The 23,357-nt window shown below is 36.5% G+C and overlaps 1 protein-coding gene and 1 non-coding gene across 2 annotated transcripts; both read right to left on the bottom strand.

The window, feature by feature from the left end:
• Positions 1–4,126: 4,126 nt before the first annotated feature.
• LOC136256451 (frizzled and smoothened-like protein H) lies at positions 4,127–20,147 on the bottom strand. The gene is made up of 7 exons (XM_066049410.1): positions 20,005–20,147; positions 15,435–15,716; positions 14,029–14,588; positions 13,380–13,435; positions 8,822–8,929; positions 5,570–5,913; positions 4,127–4,534 (listed from the first exon to the last, which is right to left on the bottom strand). Exons 2-7 carry the CDS (start codon positions 15,699–15,701, stop codon positions 4,166–4,168), a joined length of 1,704 nt encoding a protein of 567 aa, XP_065905482.1. The 5' UTR covers positions 15,702–15,716; positions 20,005–20,147; the 3' UTR covers positions 4,127–4,165.
• Positions 11,150–11,247, bottom strand: LOC136257115 (U6atac minor spliceosomal RNA). Its single transcript, XR_010701819.1, has one exon. It is a non-coding gene; the product is annotated as a U6atac minor spliceosomal RNA (small nuclear RNA).
• Positions 20,148–23,357: the final 3,210 nt, after the last annotated feature.

The raw sequence follows: 23,357 nt of genomic DNA, 5'->3' as shown, positions 1-23,357 counted from the left end.
AGGCGATACTTCTAGGTGATCTCTCTACAGGATTCCTTGTTTCTAACTGAACTCTCAACAGGGTGATCTGCTCATAGCTGAACTTTCTACTGGGTGATTTGTTTGCAGCTGAACTCTCTAAATGGTGGTTTCTTTGTAGCTGAACTCTCTACAACGTGACTTCTTCTAGCTGAACTCTCTACAAGGTGACTTGTTTCTAGCTGATTTCTCTACAGGGTGACTTGTTTCTAGCTGAACTCTCTACAGGTGATTTGTTTGTAGCTGAACTCTCTACATGGTGGTTTCGTTGTAGCTGAACTCTCTACAAGGTAACTTCTTCTAGCTGATCTTTTTACACTGCATATTTGTTTGTAGCTGAGTTCTCTACAGGGTGATTTGTTTCCAGCTGAACTCTCTACATGGGAGTTTCATTGTAGCTGAACTCTCTACAATGTGACTTCTTCTAGCTGAACTCTCTACAGGGTGACTTGTTTCTAGCTGAACTCTCTATAGGTGATTTGTTTGCAGCTGAACTCTCTACATGGTGGTTTCTTTGTAGCTGAACTCTCTACAAGGTAACTTCTTCTAGCCGATCTTTCTACAAGGTAATTGAGTTTTTTGCAGCTGAACTCTTTACATGGTGGTTGCTTTGTAGCTGAACTCTCTAAAAGGTGACTTCTTCTAGCTGAACTCTCTACAGGATGATTTGTTTGCAGCTGAACTCTCTGCGTGGTAGTTTCTTTGTAGCTGAACTCTCTACAATGTGACTTCTTCTAGCTGAACTCTCTACAGGGTGTCTTGTTTTTAGCTGATCTCTCTACAGGGTGACTTGTTTCTAGCTGAGCTCTCTATAGGTGATTTGTTTGCAGCTGAACTCTCTACATGGTGGTTTCTTTGTAGCTGAACTCTCTACAAGGTAACTTCTTCCAGCTGATCTTTCTAAAGGGTGATTTGTTTGTAGCTGAATTCTCTACAGGGTGATTTATTTGCAGCTTAACTCTCTACAAGGTGACTTCTTCTAGCTGAACTCTCAACAGAGTGATTGATTTTTTTGCAGCTGAACTCTCTACATGGTGGTTTCTTTGTAACTGAACTCTCTACAGGGTGATTTGTTTGTAGCTGAACTCTCTACAGGGTGATCTGTTCATAGCTGAACTCCCTATAAGGTAACTTCTTCTAGCTAATCTTTCTACAGGGTGATTTGTTTGTAGCTGAGTTCTCTACAGGGTGATTTGTTTGCAGCTGAACTCTACATGGTAGTTTCTTTGTAGCTCTACAATGTGACTTCTTCTAGCTGAACTCTCTACAAGGTGACTTGTTTCTAGCTGATCTCTCTACAGGGTGACTTGTTTCTAGCTAAACTCTCTACAGGTGATTTGTTTGCAGCTGAACTCTCTACATGGTTTATTTCTTTGTAACTGAACTCCCTGCAAGGTGACTTCTTCTAGCTGATCTCTCTACAGGGAGATTTGTTTGTAGCTTAACTCTCTACAGGTGATTTGTTTGCAGCTGAACTCTCTACATGATGGTTTTTTTGTAGCTGAACTCTCTACAAGGTAATTTCTTCTAGCTGATCTCTCTACAGGCCGATTTGTTTGTAGCTGAACTCTCTACATGATGGTTTCTTTGTAGCTGAACTCTCTACAAGGTGATTTCTTCTATAGCTGATCTTTCTACAGGGTGATTTGTTTGTAGTTGAACTCTCTACATGATAGTTTCTTTGTAGCTGAACTCTCTACAAGGTGATTTCTTCTATAGCTGATCTTTCTACAGGGTGATTTGTTTGTACCTGAACTATCTACATGATGGTTTCTTTGTAGCTAAACTCTCTACAAGGTAACTTCTTCTAGCTGATCTCTCTACAGGACAATTTGTTTGTACCTGAACTCTCACATGATTGCTTCTTTGAAGCTGAACTCTCTACAAGGTGATTTCTTCTAGCTGATCTTTCTACAGGGTGATTTGTTTGTAGCAGAACTCTCTACAAGGAAACTTCTTCTAGCTGATCTCTCTACAGGGAGATTTGTTTGTAGCTGAACTCTCTACACATGATTTGTTTGCGGCTGAATTCTCTACATGATGGTTTCTTTGTAGCTGAACTCTCTACAAGGTAACTTCTTCTAGCTGATCTCTTTACAGGGTGAATTGTTTGTAGCTGAACGATCTACAAGGTAACTTCTTCTAACTGATCTCTCTACAGGGTGATTTGTCTGTAGCTGAACTATCTACAAGGAAACCTCTTTTAACTGAGCTCTGTACAGGGTGAATTGTTTGTAGCTGAACTATCTACAAGGTAACTTCTTCTAGCTGATCTCTCTACAGGATGATTTGTTTGTAGCTGAACTATCTACAAGATAACTTCTTCTAGCTGATCTCTCTACAGGGTGATTTGTTTGTAGCTGAATTCTGTATAGGTGATTTGTTTGCAGCTGAGCTCTTTACAGAATGGTTTCTTTGTAGCTGAACTCTCTACAAGGTAACTTCTTCTAGCTGATGTATCTACAGGGTCACTAGTTTGTAGCTGAATTCTCTACATGGTGGTTTCTTTGTAACTGAACTATCTATAAGGTGACATCTTCTAGCTGATCTTTCAACAGGGTGATTTGTTTGTAACTGAACTCTCTACAAGAAAACTTCTTCTAACTGATGTCTGAACAGGGTGAATTGTTTGTAGCTGAACTCTCTACAGGGTGATTTGTTTGTAGCTGATCTCTATACAAGTTACTTATTTCTAACTGATCTCTTGAATTCTGTTCAGGGTGACTGCTCTATTAGGATGACTGCTCTATTAGAGTATCTCGATCTCGCACTTGCTACACCAAGTTGGATTTCGTGTTATAACTCCGTGGCTTTAAGTCTGATTTTTCTACACCATTGAAGAGCCTTTCTAAGATGATAACTCCATCTGTACAGCGATTTTCAAAGCATTACCCCAAGTGGTTTATCTGGTAGGCGTGGCAAGCATAATAATAATAATAATAATAATAAAAATTTGCTAATCTCGATTGCGTAATTGTTACACATTGTTGATTTTTTCGCTGTATCTTCCTGGTTTTTAGCTCGATTTCTTTCAAACCACAAAAGGTTTGAGGTTCAATAGTTAACCTATTCACCCACCAATTTTCAGCTTCTTCCCATACGCGGTTTACCCTGTAGGCGTGACAACATATTGGTGTTATTTTTCGTGCATAATCGCTCATAACTCTTTGCCTGTTTATGGTATTCCAGCCAAAGTTGGTACAGAAATGCGCCTTTATACCCCCCTTCTGTGTGCCAAATTTCAAGGCAATCGGATAACGCGTTCGCGTTTTATAGCAGTTTTTGTAAGTGTGCGAAAAGAGGAAGAAAAATAAGAAGAAAAAAAACGAAGAAACTAAGCCAATTTTTGAAGTCGCATATCTCAGGAATGCCTGAAGCGATTTCGCTCAAATTTGGAATGTGGAGTACTGAAGTTGGAGGGAATGTACACAGCAAAATTTGTCTTGTTTCATCAAGGCAGCACAGAGCTACGGAGGTGCGAAAATTGCGTTTTCTTTCTTCCTGTCAATATACTCACGGGGTTGCGCGCCGGCTTCTTGGGCCGCACGACACACTACCGTGTGTCTTGATATAGTCAAATTAAAACATGCAATGCAATACAATTAGAACTTCTGTCTTCAATAATTAACAATTTGATGAGGGCCTGAAGTGTCTTAAATTAAAATGTGATTATATGAGTGAGATGAGTAAGCGTAACACAGCCCAAAGCCCTCCAGTTTGTGTTACATTGCTATCTCACTCTTGCTAACAGACACCAAGTGGGTTCCTGATGTGGCAGCAAAAATTCAAAGCACAGTATTGCCATGTCACATGTGTTCGGTTTATTTATAGGCTGTATTTGCAGATTTCTAAGAAAATTCCAGTGTTACATGATACGAATCTCACGAAATATAATCCATAGATCAGAAGAAACCCCAAAGCCATCTATGAGTGGAAAGAAATGAAATTCACACAGTCTGCATTAGCACCATCAAAGCTATTTCTTGGCCATTGCCTTAACTTTTCACCTAGGCTGCACCATTTTTCACAGTTTGACTGTTTTGCATGGATATACAGTTTTACTATGACAAAATTTATTTTAACAAATCAAGTTAATACTCCATAGCTGTATAAAATTACAACACAAACACAGAGTAGAACATGTACATCAAAATAGCTTCTTAAGCCATTTCTTTACATTCGAAAATTGTAACACAAAAATCAAATTAACTACATTACAAAAAGATGTAAATAATATAAGTATGGAGGTTACAATAAGTAAGGGTTTCGATGACTGTTTTAAGTTCTCCCTGAACACTTCACACTCTTCCCTATATCCTCCAGCTGAGCAAGTAACATGATTTAAGAAACTAGCTCTTTGGTCGTTTAATTGATGTAGTACTACACCAAAACTAGTTAAGAGTAAAAGTAGTGTTACCCAGTAATATAAGAATAATATTATCAGCTTTATTTCTGCCACTGAGAAGAACTGTCTATGTAGCATCTTGTGATTGTGTGAATCATTATTCATAAACCTCTGAAAAATACAAAACATATTTATTGTGTATTCTATTTGAACCACAACAATTAAACTGTAAATAACTATTATGCTCATGCATGCCAGACACATTTAAATCAAGTGAATGAATGGCTATTTAGGGGCATACGCAAGAATTTTGAAAAGGGGGTTTTCCCTTAACTATTATATTACAGTAGTATATATTGTCTGACTGCTTTATTAGAGTATCTCGATCTTTTCACTAAAATCATACTTCAGAATATGCTATAAGTGTTGATATCATGTGAGAAACTATTATTATTTAATTAAGATAATGCTTTAAAATGTGTCCTGTTCCTTGATAGATTCCAGATTCTGGAAACCTGAAGTTTCAATTTCTTAATGTTTCAAGTAGTGTATAAAATCCAAAGGGGTTCCTGAAACCCCTGGAAACTCCCTTTGGTACACTCCTGAGTGGTTTCTTGTTCTCATCCAGGTATCCAAGTCACCATTTTCCTTATGTCATGAATGAAATTTGGTACTGGCTATTGGTGGCTAATTGCAGCCATTAGCAAGTTTGCAACTAGCTAAAAGAGTTACATGTCTAACTGAGTTTCTAACCAAAGTATCAATTCACTTGCTTACATTGCTATTTTTGAGAATTGGCAGATGGTAAACTATAATAGTTGAGTTTTTATGTGTTCTTAACAACTGTTTAAAGAGCTAGCTCTTTAACCCTGCAAGGTTTGCAGCATTTATAATATTAATGCCCCACAGATACATACTTAGAACCCATGCAGGTGTGCTGCAAAATCGGATGATCTTGGGGTACTAACTTGCATTGATTGCATAGAGTCCATTAAAGAGATGCATATTCATATATACATGCATACAGTACATCTCTACAGGTTATACTAACCACTGTTATCATAACATCCAGGTTAAGTATATTGTTCGCATTTATACAAAAGTATTCTCTACCTGTAGGTTAATATATACCTTGACTGAACTAACTAGCATTAGCTATATAAGTGTATCAAACTGCATGGTTCAAGATGTACACATACTACTTACCTTGCGTACAATCCAAAATGAAGCAAACAATAAGCAAACACCAATCACTGCTCCGATAGCTATAGGCAGTACATACGTGTAAAAGAAGACCAAATGTGATGACGAAAAACAGAACAATGGAAATCCAACATATTCATATTTGGAAGTACTGATTATGACAATGCTTGGTAAGAATCCACACAGCAGTATGAATGTCACTTCTGCAATATGAATCTTCAGCTTTAAAGAGAAAGACTTTGATATGTGATGAGCTTTAAATGGAAATGCCAAACTGAAAAACAAATGGGCAATATGAAATAGCCAGAACAAGAAAAATGTAATAGCTCCAAAGTGTATACCAGTTCCTATAGTATTAGAACACAAGATAATGTGACATATATGTTCACATTGATATATGTACATTACAGTTCACCATAAACCAACATTGCTAGCTATGAAATTATTAGGAAATTTGGAAATTTGGTAAATTGAATTCACATGCTGCTAATTTAAATTTACAATAATAGTATTTCAACAAATTGCAAATTCACCAAGCCTTAGTCCCTTAAGCTTTTTTCCCCCTTCCCCCAGCCCTTCTCTTGCCCCCATTGGACCTACAGGTGACACCAAAAACCAGAATCATCCATTTCATGCTGTATTCAGAAGTACAGTAAGACAACAGTTATAAATGCACTTTACAGTTATAAACTGTGCACTGTGAAGAAAGTGAGGCAAATAAGTTTAAATTTTTGTGCCAAGATTGAGATACCCTATTAAAGCAGTCACTACTCTTATGTCATCAATTTAGCTATAAATTTTGCAAATTATAACAATATACTTGATTTAGTACACTTCACCATCAAACAGGTTTTATCTAAGATAGGCTAATTACTTTTAAATCCTTTGCAAAGTATACACTGCTTTGTTAGCTGATTGCTATCAAAAATGCTCCTACTCCTGACTACAATTTATAAGCATGCATAAAGCTATCCTTTTCCACACATGCAAAAGTTGTAGGAAGACTCAATTGAAAATTACGGCAATTTTCTAAATTCTTTTTTTACATATTTGGATAAAGCAACTATTACACCTTTTTGCTGTGGAGCTTCACACCCAAAGCTTCCTTTTGCTAGGAGTAGGCTTGAACCAATTATGCTTTGAAAATAACCTATTGTGATTTTGAAGCAATACAAAAATCCAGCCTATTATACTCAAAATTCAAAATCAGGATTATGCTCTAGAGTTGGCTGTTTTATTAGAGTACATCAACCTTGCCTGACTGCTCTATTAAAATATGTTGATCTTATTCCCATGAAGTGTGAATAATCAGCCAAGAAACAATATTGTACATTTTCTTGATATGAAATGCAGTATAATGTGTAGTGTATTTGTGCTTCGCTGTATTACTGGCATGTGCAATGCGTTTTTAATTTAACATATGCTGGAGTGTTGATTGATGCTTTTGCTAGCATATTATGCTCACAAATATGCTGACATATTTGGTACAAACCTAGCTAGGAAATATTTTATCAGACCATGTAGTAATTTTACATGCACAGGATAGCAGTTAACTTACAAATTTGGTGATTTGTTCAGGTTAAGGAATGGCTAAAACTAAGTCTTAGACATACTTGATTTAACTACCAGAAATGTTTTTATTGGCAAGAATGAAAATAATTATTTGTCAACAATGTATTTGTCACACTTAATCACTCACAGAACTCTATAAAAAGTTATTTTATAATGTATTAGACATTAAATTAACCATTTTTCTAGATATCAAGCCAAAAGTTTAACATAAGAATCAACACATACTGCCTCGTTTCAGCTATAAAGACCAAAGGATGGTTGTCTAAAATTGGATAAGGATTGCATCAATGCACTACAGTACTACTAATGCAACGAACTATTGGTATGCTACTAACACTGACAGCCATACAAAGAGTATATTATATAGTTATACAACGGGCACGAGTGCGTTTATACAGTCAGAACACAAGTGCACGTTGTATAACTGCTATGTACCACTCACCTAATAGGTGGAAAGATCTAACGCTACAGCTACATTTCTTTTATAAGGTAGAAAGCTGATACCGATTGTGGCGCTCTAAAACTAACAACATTATTACGTATCAAGCATGGCCTTGACCATACAGTCACATGGCAACACCACAATCGATTGTTATGGTGAGTATCAATTAGAGCAATATTGTTTTAAAAAGTGATTTGTTAAGGTGGAAGCTTCGATCAAACTAGTAAGGTATGTAACTACATTTATATATATGTAGATAGAGTTTTACCTGCCGTGTTTGCCTCTTTGATCGCCATTGGCTGCTTTTAGATCGTATATATAACTTTTAGATCGCAAATATAACGTTCCCTGTATGGCCCCACAATCGAATTTCACATGTTAGGCTATATAAGAATTCAAGTAAAGAGTGTAGCATCTTGTCACCTATTAGGTGAGGTGTCATAGTGGCCTTAGCCACTGGCACTTGTGCAATGTAGCTCAAAACCGCAGCCAGTGCAATATAAATATATTGCACTGCGGTCAGTGCATTATAAGTTATAATGCACTCGTTGTGGTTAGTGCAGCAGTGCTATATACGAATTATAGCACTCGCGGCGCCTTTGAACTGCCCACGCAGAGTGGTATATAAAAGATAAATAAATATCAATGTTGGCAGCTGAACATTAAAAAATATTCTTTATAAATTTTCTGTGCAACAAGACTAGTGTTTGAATAACAGCACACTTAAACTGCCTATTACATTGTCTGTCAATGAATGTTATGCAACCCTCTCTTGCACTGTGAAAAAAGAGGGATATAAGATGATATTTCCAGTGGCTTATTGAATACAAAAAAGCTTGGTATAACCTGTGTTATACTAACAATCCCTATAAGGCTTTAGTAAATGTGTTAAACATACTGAAACCATATATGTGATAGTATAGTGTGGGCATTATATCAGATATAAGCTATTCCAAGTATTGTGGTAATTAAACTGAAACCATACATGCAATAGTATAGTATGCATTATACTAAAGTATAACATGAGTATAATACAGGATTTATATTAAGGCTTATTTGTATTCAATAAGCCACTGGAAATACCATCTTATATCCCACCTTTTTCACAGTGTTGATCATAATAGTACACCACAACTGTATATGCAATACAATTAATGTTTTAAATATAGGCAAATATTTAATTTATGGATATAAACAAACAAAAACTGCTTGATACGTTAGCTATATACACAACTACTCACCTTGAAACTGACAGAAGTCAGTTGGATTTTGCAATGCAACAAAGTAGTTGTCATCCGAACACTGCAAGTTATCAGAGCCAGTTATGTATGGCAACACCGTTGAAAAAGCTGCATAAAAATCATGCAGATAATTAAATCATGCAGTTACACGATGCACAGTGCTAAATAGCAAGATGTTTTCAGATTGCAAAATGTTGACTACTACATAGTAAGCACCATTACTAAAATATTCTATGCAATCTACTGTAAAACAATTAATTTTCCCAATTAGAGTATTTTATAAAGCATAATATCCGAACACATTCAAGGTAGTTTGTGGCATGGCTACAACTAGAATTGACAGTTTTCTACCATACATTTTTTACACAAATGTACTGTATCAGTTGTTAATACAGTAACAAGAGAATATCAGTACTCATATAGCAGGGATCAATAAGGTTTAGGCTTGCCTGTCCACCAAAGAGCCAGACTTATATCTTTTTCTTCACACCGACTGGCAGAATTTGCTAGTCATAATCAAGCCAAAATACCTTCAGAGCTTTTTCAAACAACTAAGGTTCTAATACAGCATAATGGTTATAAATTATCTGAAAATAAAGCGGAATGGGGAATTCACTTTTTGTAGTCCAGGCACATTTAGTTGGAATATCTAGAATGGTTGCAAGGCTACTTCTTGCACTGCGCTTCATGTGTACTGGGTGGAACATGAAGCAAACTGGCCACATCACTTTCTGTAATTAGTTGTCAGAGGACACATTCAGTCACTCAATTGATTATCATAATGTTCCTGGCCAGCACCATCCTTTCCTTTGATGTAGCATGCAAGAAAATGCATTTATGTTTAAAAGTCTATGGAACAGTGAATCTGCTCCCACAACATCAAATGTAAAAATTAATGAGTTGCAAACTATTTGAATTGTTTGTATTAGCCCTATCCACTAGTATAGCTGCAGGCTTAGATGACCTCAATTGTTTCATTACCTTTTATTTCGGTCTCTTAAAATTTCTTACACTTGTATTTATATCAGGCCCATACCCACAGGATGGGGGGAGGGGTGGGGATTTGAGGGGGTTTGGTCGAACCCCCTATTTTACACTGTAAATTTTATTTTGAATGTAAATGATCTTTTCAGCTATAATCTGTGTTCTAGCATTCATTACATACTGAACCACGTATGACTTCCAGGGCTGCTGTTAACCATAGCACTTCAAGGTTATCTGTGGAAATAGAAACCGCTTTAGTGATACATGTAGAGACAGTGGTTTTCTCTCTATTGCTCTTCCAGTATTCTACTTACAGTATCTTATAAGGCCATCCATGACCATACTGCACTGACTCAGGCTAGATCTTCTATGTTTCAATTAATTCTAATCATAATTTTTAAAAATATTTTCTAATAAGAGTCCAGAATAACAGTGATGAACACCAGACTGGATGGACACTGCAACTGCTAGACTGTTAGCTATATTTATTTATTTATTTATTTTTATTACAGTGTAAAAAGCAGTGACCGACAAAAGGTTGTAGCTACAATGAAGTTAACTATATTATGTAAAAATTAGGAATGCTGGTATCCTGTGCCAGTATTCAAAACTACATTACTTGTAATTACTTAACCTAAAATTACAATTAAAGTAAAATTATGACTACCTAACTTAAAAGTTACAGTAACATAACTACTTAGATGTGACAAGTTGACGAGTAGTGATTGGGGGAGATGATCAAAGTTCATGGAGAAGTGGTTGATACAGGAACTACATGGACAGAGGTAGTGGAGTTTATGAGAGTTTGCTGGATTAAAGTTAGCAATAAAATGTTTCCAGAAGGATGATTTGATTTGATTTTTGATGGTCACTGTAGATACAGTAGGTCCATGTTGATGATTGGTAGAGAGTTCCACAGTCTACATATTCAGTTAAAATAGAAGTGACGTTGTTTGTTATTGAAAGATGGATTATGGCTCAGTTTTAGTCCATTAGATCTGGTGCAACTGTTAGTGTAAGTTGATGTTAACACTTGAGGTAGGCTTCTTGGTGCTGGTAATGGAAAACACATAATATCAGATAATTCCAGACCATACATTAAAAAGGAAGGAGTTGAAATTTTATTAGACGTGTTTTGTAGTCAAATGCATAGTCATTCAGGATGTATTTGGTGGCTCTACGTTATAGTTGTTCAAACCTGGCAATATCTTTCATAAAATAATTAAGGGCCCCAAACTGGAGACCAATGCATGATTTGAGATCTAACAAGTGCTATATAGAGTTTACTGAACTTTTAGTGACGGTGACATTGATTGACTAAATGTTCTTTGAATAGACCTAAGGAAAAAAGTGTTGTAGGTTATAAGCCAAAGCTTACAATTATTATTCTTATCTCATCCTTATCGAGGGAGTTGCTAACCATCTCTCCTTTTCTATAACACAAGAAAGCCTGGCTTGCTACATTCATTGATAAGAATTCTAAAGTGCCAAGAATGTGTGAGTCTGTCTGTTGTTTTCATAATAATCTTTAATACTATCATCCATGTTTGGACAATGGCAAAACATAAAGCTTAGCTTATAGCTCAAATGAATGACGCTGAGTAGTCTTAGTGTACATCTGTGAATGCTATCCCACTAGGGACCTGTGAGAAGGTTAAAGCCTGTGAATACAGGGAGTCATAAACATGTAGCTAAAACATTGAAGAAAGCAGAATAATCCCAGACCCAGTGGTGACTTGATCCCCAGCAACATGCAGTCTAGGCATGTGCCAAAGGAGTAACAACAACCACATGTACTGCAGCATAATAATTTCTTGTTTGCGTCAGTGTGTGATGTCAAGAGGAACTTGTGTCAATGCATGAGAAGTTTATTTAATTAGTGATGTATTTCTGCATGTAAGCAATTTGAGGCTATTCTCAGGACATTGAATATTTTGAACCTTTTTTAGCATCTGGGGGCACAGACCCCTCATCTGGGATTGCCTACCACTTCAATTTACAACCCCCTTTTGAAAATCCTGCTAGGCCTACACCCAATATGCCAGCATAATTTTAAGAATAAGAAGTCACAAATTTTGCAAGAACAATTCCAGAATTATAGAATTGTTACGGGCATAATTTTTAGAATTATCGGATGTCCATGGGAATAATCAGTGGAATTAAGGGGCGTGTCTCTTTTTGAGTAGCTAGAAGAAAAAATTAAGCTACTATATATATAGCTGACATTATTATAGGAGTGCTGCAAGTGCTGGCTGAAAAGAGGCTGAAAAGTTTCTAAATGATTGATATACTCTAATGGAGTGCTCAAATACTCCAATAGAGCAGTCAGATCATTTCAAGTTAACAATTTACAGCTAGTATCAGGGATTTAATCGCATGATTACTTACAATTCTGAAACACTTGTACATCTTATACCAGTGTATCTTCTTCAAGTCTTTGAATAATTATATTGATTGATATCATTATCTATCTATAACTTAGTACGTAGCTATAGCTACACCTTAAATACACTAGCAGTGCAGCCTTAATATACCAATAATTGAAAGCACTTGATTTATTACTGCTATACTTGTTATTATAAACTCTTGTTACTGCACATAGCTATTCTAAGTCTGCTGTAACTACTTACGTATATGGTTACAAAATGGTGTGTAAGATGGAACGCTTCATATAATGGTTAATAATTAATTCTGGCAAAACTGCTTATGAGCATCTTGAAAACTAAGCAACTAGCCACAGAAACTGAATGACAATAATAGGCGAGATACAAGAATAACAAAAGAATATAGGAGAATATTTTGAGAAATTCAGTCTGGAAAGAACAATAGGTAAGTTTTCATATAAGGCTCAGGCCTAAATCCGTACACAGGCCTGGGTATGTCCTAACATAACAGTCAGTCTAATAAGAAAATTAATAAGTTATTATTATGAATGCAATACTGATAAACTTACAGAACACACAATATATAAAATTTCATAGCATATTCATCTCAGGCCCTGCTACTCAGTTCAGATATGAGCAATGCATACATTCAATCTAAACTGATCATCTCAATTTTATTGTATTATTGTATTAATGCTTTACAGTGACCAGCACTGAAGGTCTGCAGCAACATCTGCTGCAGCCTTAGGATTACCTAACCTAATTTCAAGGACTTAGACCCAGTGGCTTATAGCTGAAAAGGTGTAACAGAAAAGGGGCCAAAGTAAGGAAAAAAATCCCTCCAACCCCAGGAATCGAACTGCAGGTCACCCAATGTCTAGTCGGGGCCACACTCAGTCTCCTCCAGGAGGGATGGATTTTCTTCCTTAATCCTAAAGTATTTATTGTATTAATGCTTTACAGTGACCAGCACTGAAGGTCTGCAGCAACATGTGCTGCAGCCTTAGGATTACCTAACCTCAATAGGCAGAGAGTTAACAAGCAAAATAGTTTAGCCTATAACAACTATGATTGGTTTCAATTTATTTGACATAATAACAAATACACTTTATTGTGTCCTATATAGGGATAATAGGGTACTCAACCATGAATTTAAGAACACAATAGTGCATAGCAACACATACACTCACAGTTAATTTGCAAACTGATTGTTCCATACACCACAAAAATCATTGGATGTTGAAATCTACAACACAATAACAACATGTACTGTAAATCTTGCTATAACCACACATGGATTATATGCATTGGTAGATACAGCATGATGGAGCATTTGCCTTCCCCTTGTGGAGGAGCCATACTACTCTTTTGATTGAAATACTAAAACCTTATCAGGTAAAAACTCACATTAATTGCAAACTGACTCACCTGAAACCAAAGTTAAACCAGCTAGTTTATTGCTCAGCACCTTTTGGGTATTCTAAGCACCTCTAAAATAATTATTGTTTCTGGTGTCAAGACATTCATAGCCTTGTAAACAGTTTTAAAGAATTCACTATTGTGAAGCCCAAGATAGTGAAAATCAACAATGAGATACTAACTAAGAGGTGATTACTTCCTGCTTAAAGAATAAAGCAACTAACAAGAGAATCTATTCTTTCCACCCTCCTACAACTTAGCCTGCTTGTGCCCCTCTCTTTGCCAGCTCTTGGATCCAGCCTTGATATGTATTATGGTGTGCATGTGTATGTGTATTGTGTATATACATAAGCGTGTGCATGGGTGAAATAGTTGCAGGTTATATTGTAATTCCAGTACAGTTATATAGTTTGACCTTACATTTTTCTGTAGTTCAACAATGATGCAACAATCACCAGTGTGCTAGAGATCATGGAGAATACATGAAAGATTGATGCCCACACTCTGAAGAACACTGTAACAGTACCACTAAAAGGTGACATTTCATCACACAACGGTAGACAAAATGACCCACAAAATACCCCATAATTGTCTGGACAATTAAGAGGAGGTGTTATAATAGTAGTTGTATTGTCGATACCATTAATATTGTTACAGTCTGGAACTGAAATATTAAAAAAATTCTCAGCAACTCTCCATTCAACAGGACAATTGTTGTCTCGAAGTTCAACACACTGTACACTCAGTGAAGTCAAGTTGGTATCAGAATCACACACTGCATGTATGGTTTCACATGAGAATGACTCAATACACCTTGTATCACTTGAAAGGACTCCTATTGTGTAGATAACTTGTAGAGCACTGATCACAGCAGACCTTGTACTACAATTGTTCAGTATTCCATTCACATGATCAGCCTCACACATGTCAATTAAAGTATTACCAAGAAACGTTTGTGGTTGAATCTGGCCAGGATTTATCTGTATATGTAAGCATACATACAATTTAACAAATTGTATTAATTTAATAAATTAACTATATATTAGATGACACATTTATATGGTAAATTGTACCGAAGTCTTAACATGCATAGGAAGTACTTCATAAGTTATCAATCTCCAAATACAGTATGGCCATACATGTTGAAAGCATCTTACAATTACTATTTTAGTACAGTGGTTATCCATTTAGTGTTGTACAGTTCTATAGTTGCTTCCTAGAATTCTCCTTTGTTTGGTTTATAGTTTGACTCTATGAACTCTTAACAATTCCATTATAATAGAAATTTTCAAAGCGTCCTCTTCCTACAGTAAGTTTGCAGTGCATACGTATGTGCAAATGTACTATACATACATATATACATGTATGTACCTGTACACACACACACACACACACACACACACACACACACACACACACACACACACACACACACACACACACACACACACACACACTACACATGTATGTACATATGATGTACACATGTGCACACACACACACACAGACATGCATACATACACAGATGTACAGGTACATGCGATGTGCACATAAAGTATCTGCGACCGGATTTGCAAAAAGGCACCTTTTTCACATGCAAAATTTGACCCATTTTTGAACTTTGAAGTTTCATAACATTTGTATCTTTGCATGCAATTGCCTGAAATTTTCCATGAGTGCAGCTAACATATCTGGCACCATTTTGAAACTAAAAGCAAGTTAAGCAGTATAAGAAGTCAAGTGTTACATCATTTGTTTGCTGGCATGTAAAATGTGTGGAAAGGTACCTATTCGCAAATCCAGTCACGTTTGGTGTCATAACTTACAGAGCATGTTTGAAGATTTATGACATCAACAATGATAGGAAAATCATCTTCAGTGGTTGGTTTGTTAGAGTAATACAATACTATAGGGATTAGTAATAGTCCTATCACCAACACCAGTGCAATGGTTAATATGATGAAATTCTTGACTCTCTGTTTGAATGCCATTTGGTCTGGTTTAGCAACAGTAGCAGCTCCATCATTCTCTACATGTAAATGTTCACTTGGCATTTCTGGTGCAATCACTTGCACTGATTTTGTGCTCATCATGTACTGGGCCAACTTCTAAATTAAGTAATGAACAAGTTGCATAGTATTATGAGAATGTGTAGTACCTTAGAAATTTGCATGCTTATACAGTTAAAATTAGTGCACATTGAAAAAATAATTGAGCTTTTGAAAGTGACATAATTATACACATAGCAAGCTGGGTCAAAATACATATAGTTTGATTATCATCAGAAAAGTACATACATGTACACATGCATTTCAAATGTGTATTGTGGATGCTACAATCATTGCTATGTTCATGCTGGAAATTTTATTAATAGGTGATTAAATTCACAGTATTTAATACCTAGAAAATATCTGGAGTGTATCCAGGGGTATGGGCTAAGTTGTGGGTGATTTGGGAGAATATAATTATTCTCTTGTTATAATTAGTTGCTGTATTTTTGAAGCAGCAAATAGCCACCTCTCAGTATAGTGTCTCACTGTTGATATTTACCATTTTGCCTTTGCAGATACACAGGCCTTAAAAGCTATAAGAAAGGCTATGAATGACTTAAATACTAGCAACAGAATAATTAGTTTTAGTGCTGCTTAGTATACATGAAATTGCTTGCTGGGTGACAATTTAATTGACTTTGGTTTGAGGTGAGTTTGTAATAATATGCGTGGTTCTTGAGTTATATAATGATTTGGCTCAGCGTAATGTTTATTTGGAGGGGGGCATTTGCCCCAAGCACTCAATCCAGGATTTGCCTTTGTCACTGAATGTTAAATGCATATGCATTGTCTATATTGATGATCTATAGAGTGGCATGACTTCCTTAAGTCAACTTACACAATATAAACCATATAATGAAACTGAAACCATATGTCATGGCATGTAGTAATATATAACTTTTTATAGCCATATATGTGAATTGTAAAGCCACTACAATTAATGTTTTTATTTTATGTAGACATACACGTGCACATGCAGCGCATAGCAACAGAAAATATTTAGAATGCCTGTATCCTTTATAGAAGTTGACTGCATTTTATAATAGCTAGTAAACATAAACTTGATTTACTGGAATAACCACATATAGAAGAAAGAAACTAGAACCCTTAAAGTTTTCTGTCTAAGATTTTTACCGTTAACATTAATTTTTCATTTCTTCAAAGTCATTTGACACTAAAACTATCCTCTATACTAAACACACAGGGGATGTATGCTTCAACTTGACTGTCACACTAGCTAGGTGCGTTTTCAATTTACGACATGTGCAAGTATAGCTATACACTTGTTTGAATGAAAAACAATTTGAAGGCTCAAACCATTGTAATAGTTTGTCGATGACATTTCTAAAAACAGTATATAGCTATGTAGCTTACTTTCTGCCATAATTATTATGCTTACAAAAACATATAAACTGCAATTTAAAAATTAAATCCCAAAATATTATTGTTATTGCATTAGCATTACATACTACTGTATTGCAGCAACACAATAATGTATCAATAACATTATGAGGGTTGTTAGTCTATGTTTGAAAACCATGATCAGCAATCATCAGATGTTAGTGTAGCTATAAAACAAATAGAAGAGTAGCTTTGTAGCAAATCACACACAGTGGTGGTATTATACCTAAAACAAGAGACCTAGTGAAGCAAAGCTCCTAACCAAGGTTAAGCATGATGTCTCACTCCTGTATGAAGATTATGGTGAATTTGAAGCGCTGTTAAGGTTGGCACCATCCGATCCTACCTCACTTTGACCTAACTATAAACTCCTTCATACAACCAGACTGAGTGTGCTTAACAGTTGCTGGCAATATAAATTTCAGTCTGGTAACCAGTCACTAGCTAAGCATCCATCTTGAACTTTTTTGCAAAAATGGAAAAAAAAATAGAAAAATGTAAATAAAATTTGGTCACTTATACTGTATATACTGTATCTCAAAGATGGGTAAAACAATTTTGCTTTAAGTTGGTATGTAGCGGACTGCCTACCTGGGGGGCAACTCTACTACTGTTTCATTCAGGTAAACTGTAAGGGAACATGGAGTTATGTATGCATTAAAACAGTGTTATTTTTCTTATTGTTAATAACACACCTGTGTAGTCAGGCATGCCCATAACATTGACTGCATGACAGTGCATGCATGTCTTGATATTTAATTCACCTATATGAATATTCCTCCTCCCAGGCACTGTGGGGGAAATGATAGGGATTTGACTTTTGAAAAATCAAATCCTTCACCAATGGGGGCACGACTAGTGGTAAAATTCCTGCACATAGAATGCCACGGCACTTTGGCACAGAGAGAGACCATCATTTTATTGATGAAAATTGAGTGTTACAACAGTAATAATGTGAGGTGAGTCCTCGGAGACACACTACCACTCACAGGGCTATGTCCCATTAGTGGGTGTGGCAAGGAAAAAATTACAAAAATATAATATTATATACGTATAATTAATCAAGTGTCAACATTCAAGAGTCCATTCAGAGCAATCCTTAGCCAAAAATATTCTTCTGGAAGCGGAGATAGATATTGAAGCTGCCAAGTCAAAAATTCTCCTGCAGCTTGACTTAGATATCATGGTGGTCTCATCAACAAAATTAATACAATTTTGAATGGATGACAAAGAAGGTGATAGGTAGCACTTACACGTATCTAGTTTTAAAATGGCAAAACATTTTGAATCAAATGCCCACTAGCCACTATGCTATAAGAGCAAAACTTCCCCTCAGAATGATCCGGGAGGGGGGCTATGATAGGTGCATACTAGCTACACATGTACATAACTAGCAGCTAATGAGGTCAATTGTTTTGCTAATTAGCTACCATACAAACAATGAGCGTAATGAGCATTGCCAGCATTGTAACACAAGATTAGTTAGCTATATGGATAGCTAGCTCGACTATAAGTGACAATTATATACCCAGCGGCGGATTTAGGGGGGCTAAGGGGGCTGCAGCCCCCCCCCTTTCCTTCTAAGTTAGTGCTTGGCCAATAAAACCCTAAATCTTCTATGTGCATCAAAACTGACTAGACTTATTTCAGGAACTATGCATCACTACCAACACAAATAATGTCTATGTAACTATACCTATTGTTCAACTCTGTTCCAGGAGAATATAGCTTCCTTTTCCTCAAGAGTTCTTCAAAAACAAGTTTCGATTGTGGGTTGCATCTCCAGTTACAAAAATTTTTAATTGTGGGTTTTGTTTTATTCAGATGATTAGCAGTGTTTTCCACTATGGCTATGAGAAGTGATTAGTGTGGTTTTTATATTTTAAAATGAATTATATGATTCAAAAAAAGTGTTGAGTTGGTTTAATTGGTAAGGTTAGATTTATCAGCTTCAGTATATTATGTAGCTAGCTACCAATTACCAACTCAGCCATTTAGCAAACTGTATAGTCTTTAGGTAATTTGCAGTTTCATAAGACAGCTAGCTATAGCATATTCACCCACTTTTGTCTTTGAATGTAAAATCTGTATCCATTACCTTCTGTATGACCCCATGCTGTTGGTTATGGTGCTGGCATTTGTAGCTAGCCTATAGTCCAGTCTTCATAACTCGGCAGATACAATAAGTTGACTATCACAACAGCAAATTCAGAAAGCCCATAAATACAAACACTTTGCTAAGGATTGCCAATGGACTAGCTAATAGCTATTAATACTTTTCACTGCATTCTGCTTTTCAGTACACATGGCTAACAAAGTGTATAGGCTAAGGAGCATGCATACTAATAATTGTGACATTCAACACCACTATACTACTTAGTTCTACATGTTTCTGCCTCACAGATTTATCTGATTAGAAGAGGAGCTGATGCATTATGGCATATAACTAGCTGTACTAAATGCTTGGTAACTACAAATGAAAAGATTGTCATTCATGCATGATAGCTATACTCTGCATATTGCAATCAGTCTTGATTTAATTGAAAAGTATGATTTGAATGATATATAATAAAATTCCATTATTTTCCACTGAAAAACTGTTAAAAAATACTCTCAGATTCACCTTTAGAGGGCCTAATTTTCAAAAATTTCCTGGGGGGGGGGGCATGCCCCAGACCCCCCTAGGTTGGCATGTGCACACTAATGTAGTCACTATTCCAAATAGCTAATTTGATCATGGATACTACATGATCTTACAACTAGGGCCTTATGAGAATGATGGGTATCTTCTAATGTCTGGCTAGTTACCTTTGTCCCTTAGCCCCCCCCTTTCAAAAAAATCCTAGATCCGCCCCTGATACCTACCCATAAATTGTCAGCTATGTCATGTTTAGTAGTTAGCTAGCTAAATACACTCGATCACTAGCGATAGAAAGTCACTCACTTTCGCGGGGATGACAGCTAGCAAAGTTCCGGTTGTCACAGTCTAGAGATAAACAACCGATCCCCCATAAACAACACCTTCCGCCGCACGATATCCTTGACTACCTGCCGATCCACACAATAAAACCATAGCCGGATACAGCTTAAAACACTCTCACATGACTCGGTCCAATGGCTTCAACACGTCAAGAAATATCCCGAAGTATGCGGGGGCGCCTTATTATTTTTTTGTCAAGTTATAACATATTCCAAACTAAATAAGAAATCATAATTTTGGGGTAAAGTGCTGGAAGGAATTTTACACTTGTGTAGGAAGCATGGTTCCTACACGTGTAGTGCTAGCGATTCCGGAATTCCGTAAATTTTGTATAAAATTTTCTCCGTGAATCTTCCATTGGAGAGTTGGCACAATCATTTCGCTGCCATACGCAGGGCCGCCCACAGGGGGGGGGGGGGGGGGGGGCATTTTTCCCCGGGTTCCAGCCTGAAAGGGGCCCCAGAAGGCCCCACGAAGGGCCCCTTGAATATCTGTTAAGAAGATCGATATACTCTAATAGAGCAGTCAGATCTAAATACTCTAATAGAGCAGTCACAGTATTCTTCAGAGGAGCAGTGTAGCAAGCTTATAGATAAGGAGATGTGGTTGGTGAGGGGTAGCTATTGTCATTGTCAGTAGGTCATGACCTTTTTTTTTTTGGTCTTCAACTTACAGCTTGGGTGAAATTGTGATTCAGAATGAAAACCTCTTTGCCTCTGGGGCCCCACTTTATTCTTTGCCCTGGGCCCCTTAATTTCTCTGGGCGGCCCTGGCCATACGAGTGATTGATCAAACAATTGGATCGTTTCTAGGGTTTCTGGGGGCAAGGAATACGATGGTGCAGTTAGTTTCCCGCTACAAATATATTTGTGTGGAGTTTTATGCCAATTATAAGATTATTTTGCAATATAGCCACCACAATATTATGTTCTTTTTGTAAGAAACGACCCAGCACATGTTAGTTACATCAAGGTGAGCATTTTTGTCCATGTATTTTTCAATATTACTATGCTAAAAGTCAGCAAATTTACACCACAAATTGCTCTTCTCTTTGATGCACCATTTTGGTAGCTGTCAAGGAGCTGTACATTAAGAGACAAATAACCATATAAGCAGCTATAAATCAACAACACAACTCCTTGCTTTGCATGCACATTGTATTTTTGAGTGGAGGTGACTGGTACAGAGTGGGTTGCACTTCACCTGCTGGAGCAGTTTTACAGCACTGCATGTGCAGTGCATGCCAAAGCAACTAATTCTAGCTCAGCAAACTATACATTTCAGAGATCTGCAATCCAGGGGCGGATCTAGGATTTATAAAAGGAGGGGGCTAACTCAAGGTACTAATCTTTTGGGTAGAGCACACTCCCCAGCATGCAAAGCATGCTGGAACTAGGGGGGTCTGGGGGCATGCCCCCCCAGGAAATTTTGAAAAATAGATGCTAAAATACTGCAATTTGGAGACATTCCCACATAAAATTCATAATATTTTCTGCCTGTAGATATTTTATATACTGCCTTTATAGATTATAGGTATGGCTCTCTGAAGCATTTTGCTAATGGAAAAGTTTGGGTAGGTACAGACAACCAAGTACATGATGCACCCCTCTCACAATTGCACAATACTGAATAGGTGCATGTTAGAATAAGAAATGTTGAAAGTGGAAAATTTTGAAATTTGAACAATGCAAGATTGAATCTGAGAGCATTTTCAATGGAAATTGTGTACCTGAATTAAGTATTGCCATACATATTAACTACACAAGTTGATGAATGAAGCCCTTTAAACAGACCAATGCACTTCATTGTATGTATAGGTGCAGGTAGATTTGGAAAAATTCCATATCAGAACCAACTACATTTTTCCAGTGAATGTTCTATTAGAGTAGTTAGCTGACTGCTCTATTAGAGCATCTCGATCTTGTTCACCTCCAATGCTGATCCGGGTCCTTGTTGCACAAACTTTAGCATAAATCCACTGATAATACCTTGGAAAGATGTTTATAAGGTGGTTGTATGAGTATTTGCATTATTAGTGATCATATAATTATGCTAAGACAAAATTTCATTATAATACTCAGCATATTGATCAAGTAAAGCCTAAATATGAAGGGGGGGGGGGGGGGGGGGGGGGGGGGGGGGGCTTCAGCCCCCAAAGCCCCCCCTCCTCCCCCCCTGCAATCAATACTCTATTGATTGAAAATACAAAAGTCCAAATTTCAAAATTCGACTGGAAAGTTAACAAGTACCAAACTCTATACTACATTTAATTATACTTATATAATATTAAAATAAAGGTAAGTACTTAACTATAATTAAATTATAATTGACCGTTGTGTACATCAAAGTTAGATGGTTTTGCATGTTTGGAGCAGGTGCTGCAAGGACAAGTATAATGGTAACTGTGTTGACTGTCTGAATCAAAGTTATTCTCTTGAAGCAGTGCTGCACTACACATATAGCTAGCTGTAGAATTTTAGCTAACTAAAATTTGATAGCCATAGCAAAAGGTTGATCATGAGTCAAGCCGGATACTGGTAAGTTGCTAAATGCAATACTATAATGATGAAATAGAAGTTTCTTTATTTATTAGATGATGTATTGATGTAGTTATAAATGTGTTCAAGTTTGCTACTGGAAAAAGACCTAACAGTGTTTTCATCCAGCTTTGCTATCAACTGACAACAGATCAAGGGGTCCAAATCCTGTACAAGATGATACAATATTGAAATTTCAGGCATATGGATTTCACCGATGTCTGTCCCATGCAGTGTCCAACTTGGTGAGTACTAAGTCGTGCGTAATATACAGATAATGTGATTGCTAGCTATAGGAGCCAAATCATATATTTTTAGAATCCCTAGATCGTGAAATACATTACCAATCATTGACTTATCCTTTTTTTTATTTTTTTTATTTTTTTATTTATTGATTAGCAAACACCCAACAGGGTTTTTACGCTAATGTACAAGGTACGTACACATAAGTGCCTAGTTTAAGTTACAATAACATAAGTGCCTATAATTTAGGTTACAATAATGATTAGTACTAAGTTACAATAAGTGCTAAGTTACAATAGGTGCTAGGTTACAACTAGTGCTAAATTACAGTAAGTGGTAAGTTACAATAAGTGCTAGAATTACAATGAATACTAAATTACAGTGAGGGCTAAGTTACAATAAATACAATAAGTGCTAAGTTACAGTTACAAAGTAGGAGTAGTTGATTGTTTAAATGTTTCAAGATCAATGGTAGATAGATTAGGGATACATAGATCGTTCCAATGGGGAATAGTTCTGGGTAGGAATGAATAGAGA

The sequence above is a fragment of the Dysidea avara genome, chromosome 5, assembly GCF_963678975.1.
Source record: "Dysidea avara chromosome 5, odDysAvar1.4, whole genome shotgun sequence".
Taxonomy (NCBI): domain Eukaryota; kingdom Metazoa; phylum Porifera; class Demospongiae; order Dictyoceratida; family Dysideidae; genus Dysidea; species Dysidea avara.
This window is presented reverse-complemented; position numbering and strand designations above follow the sequence as displayed.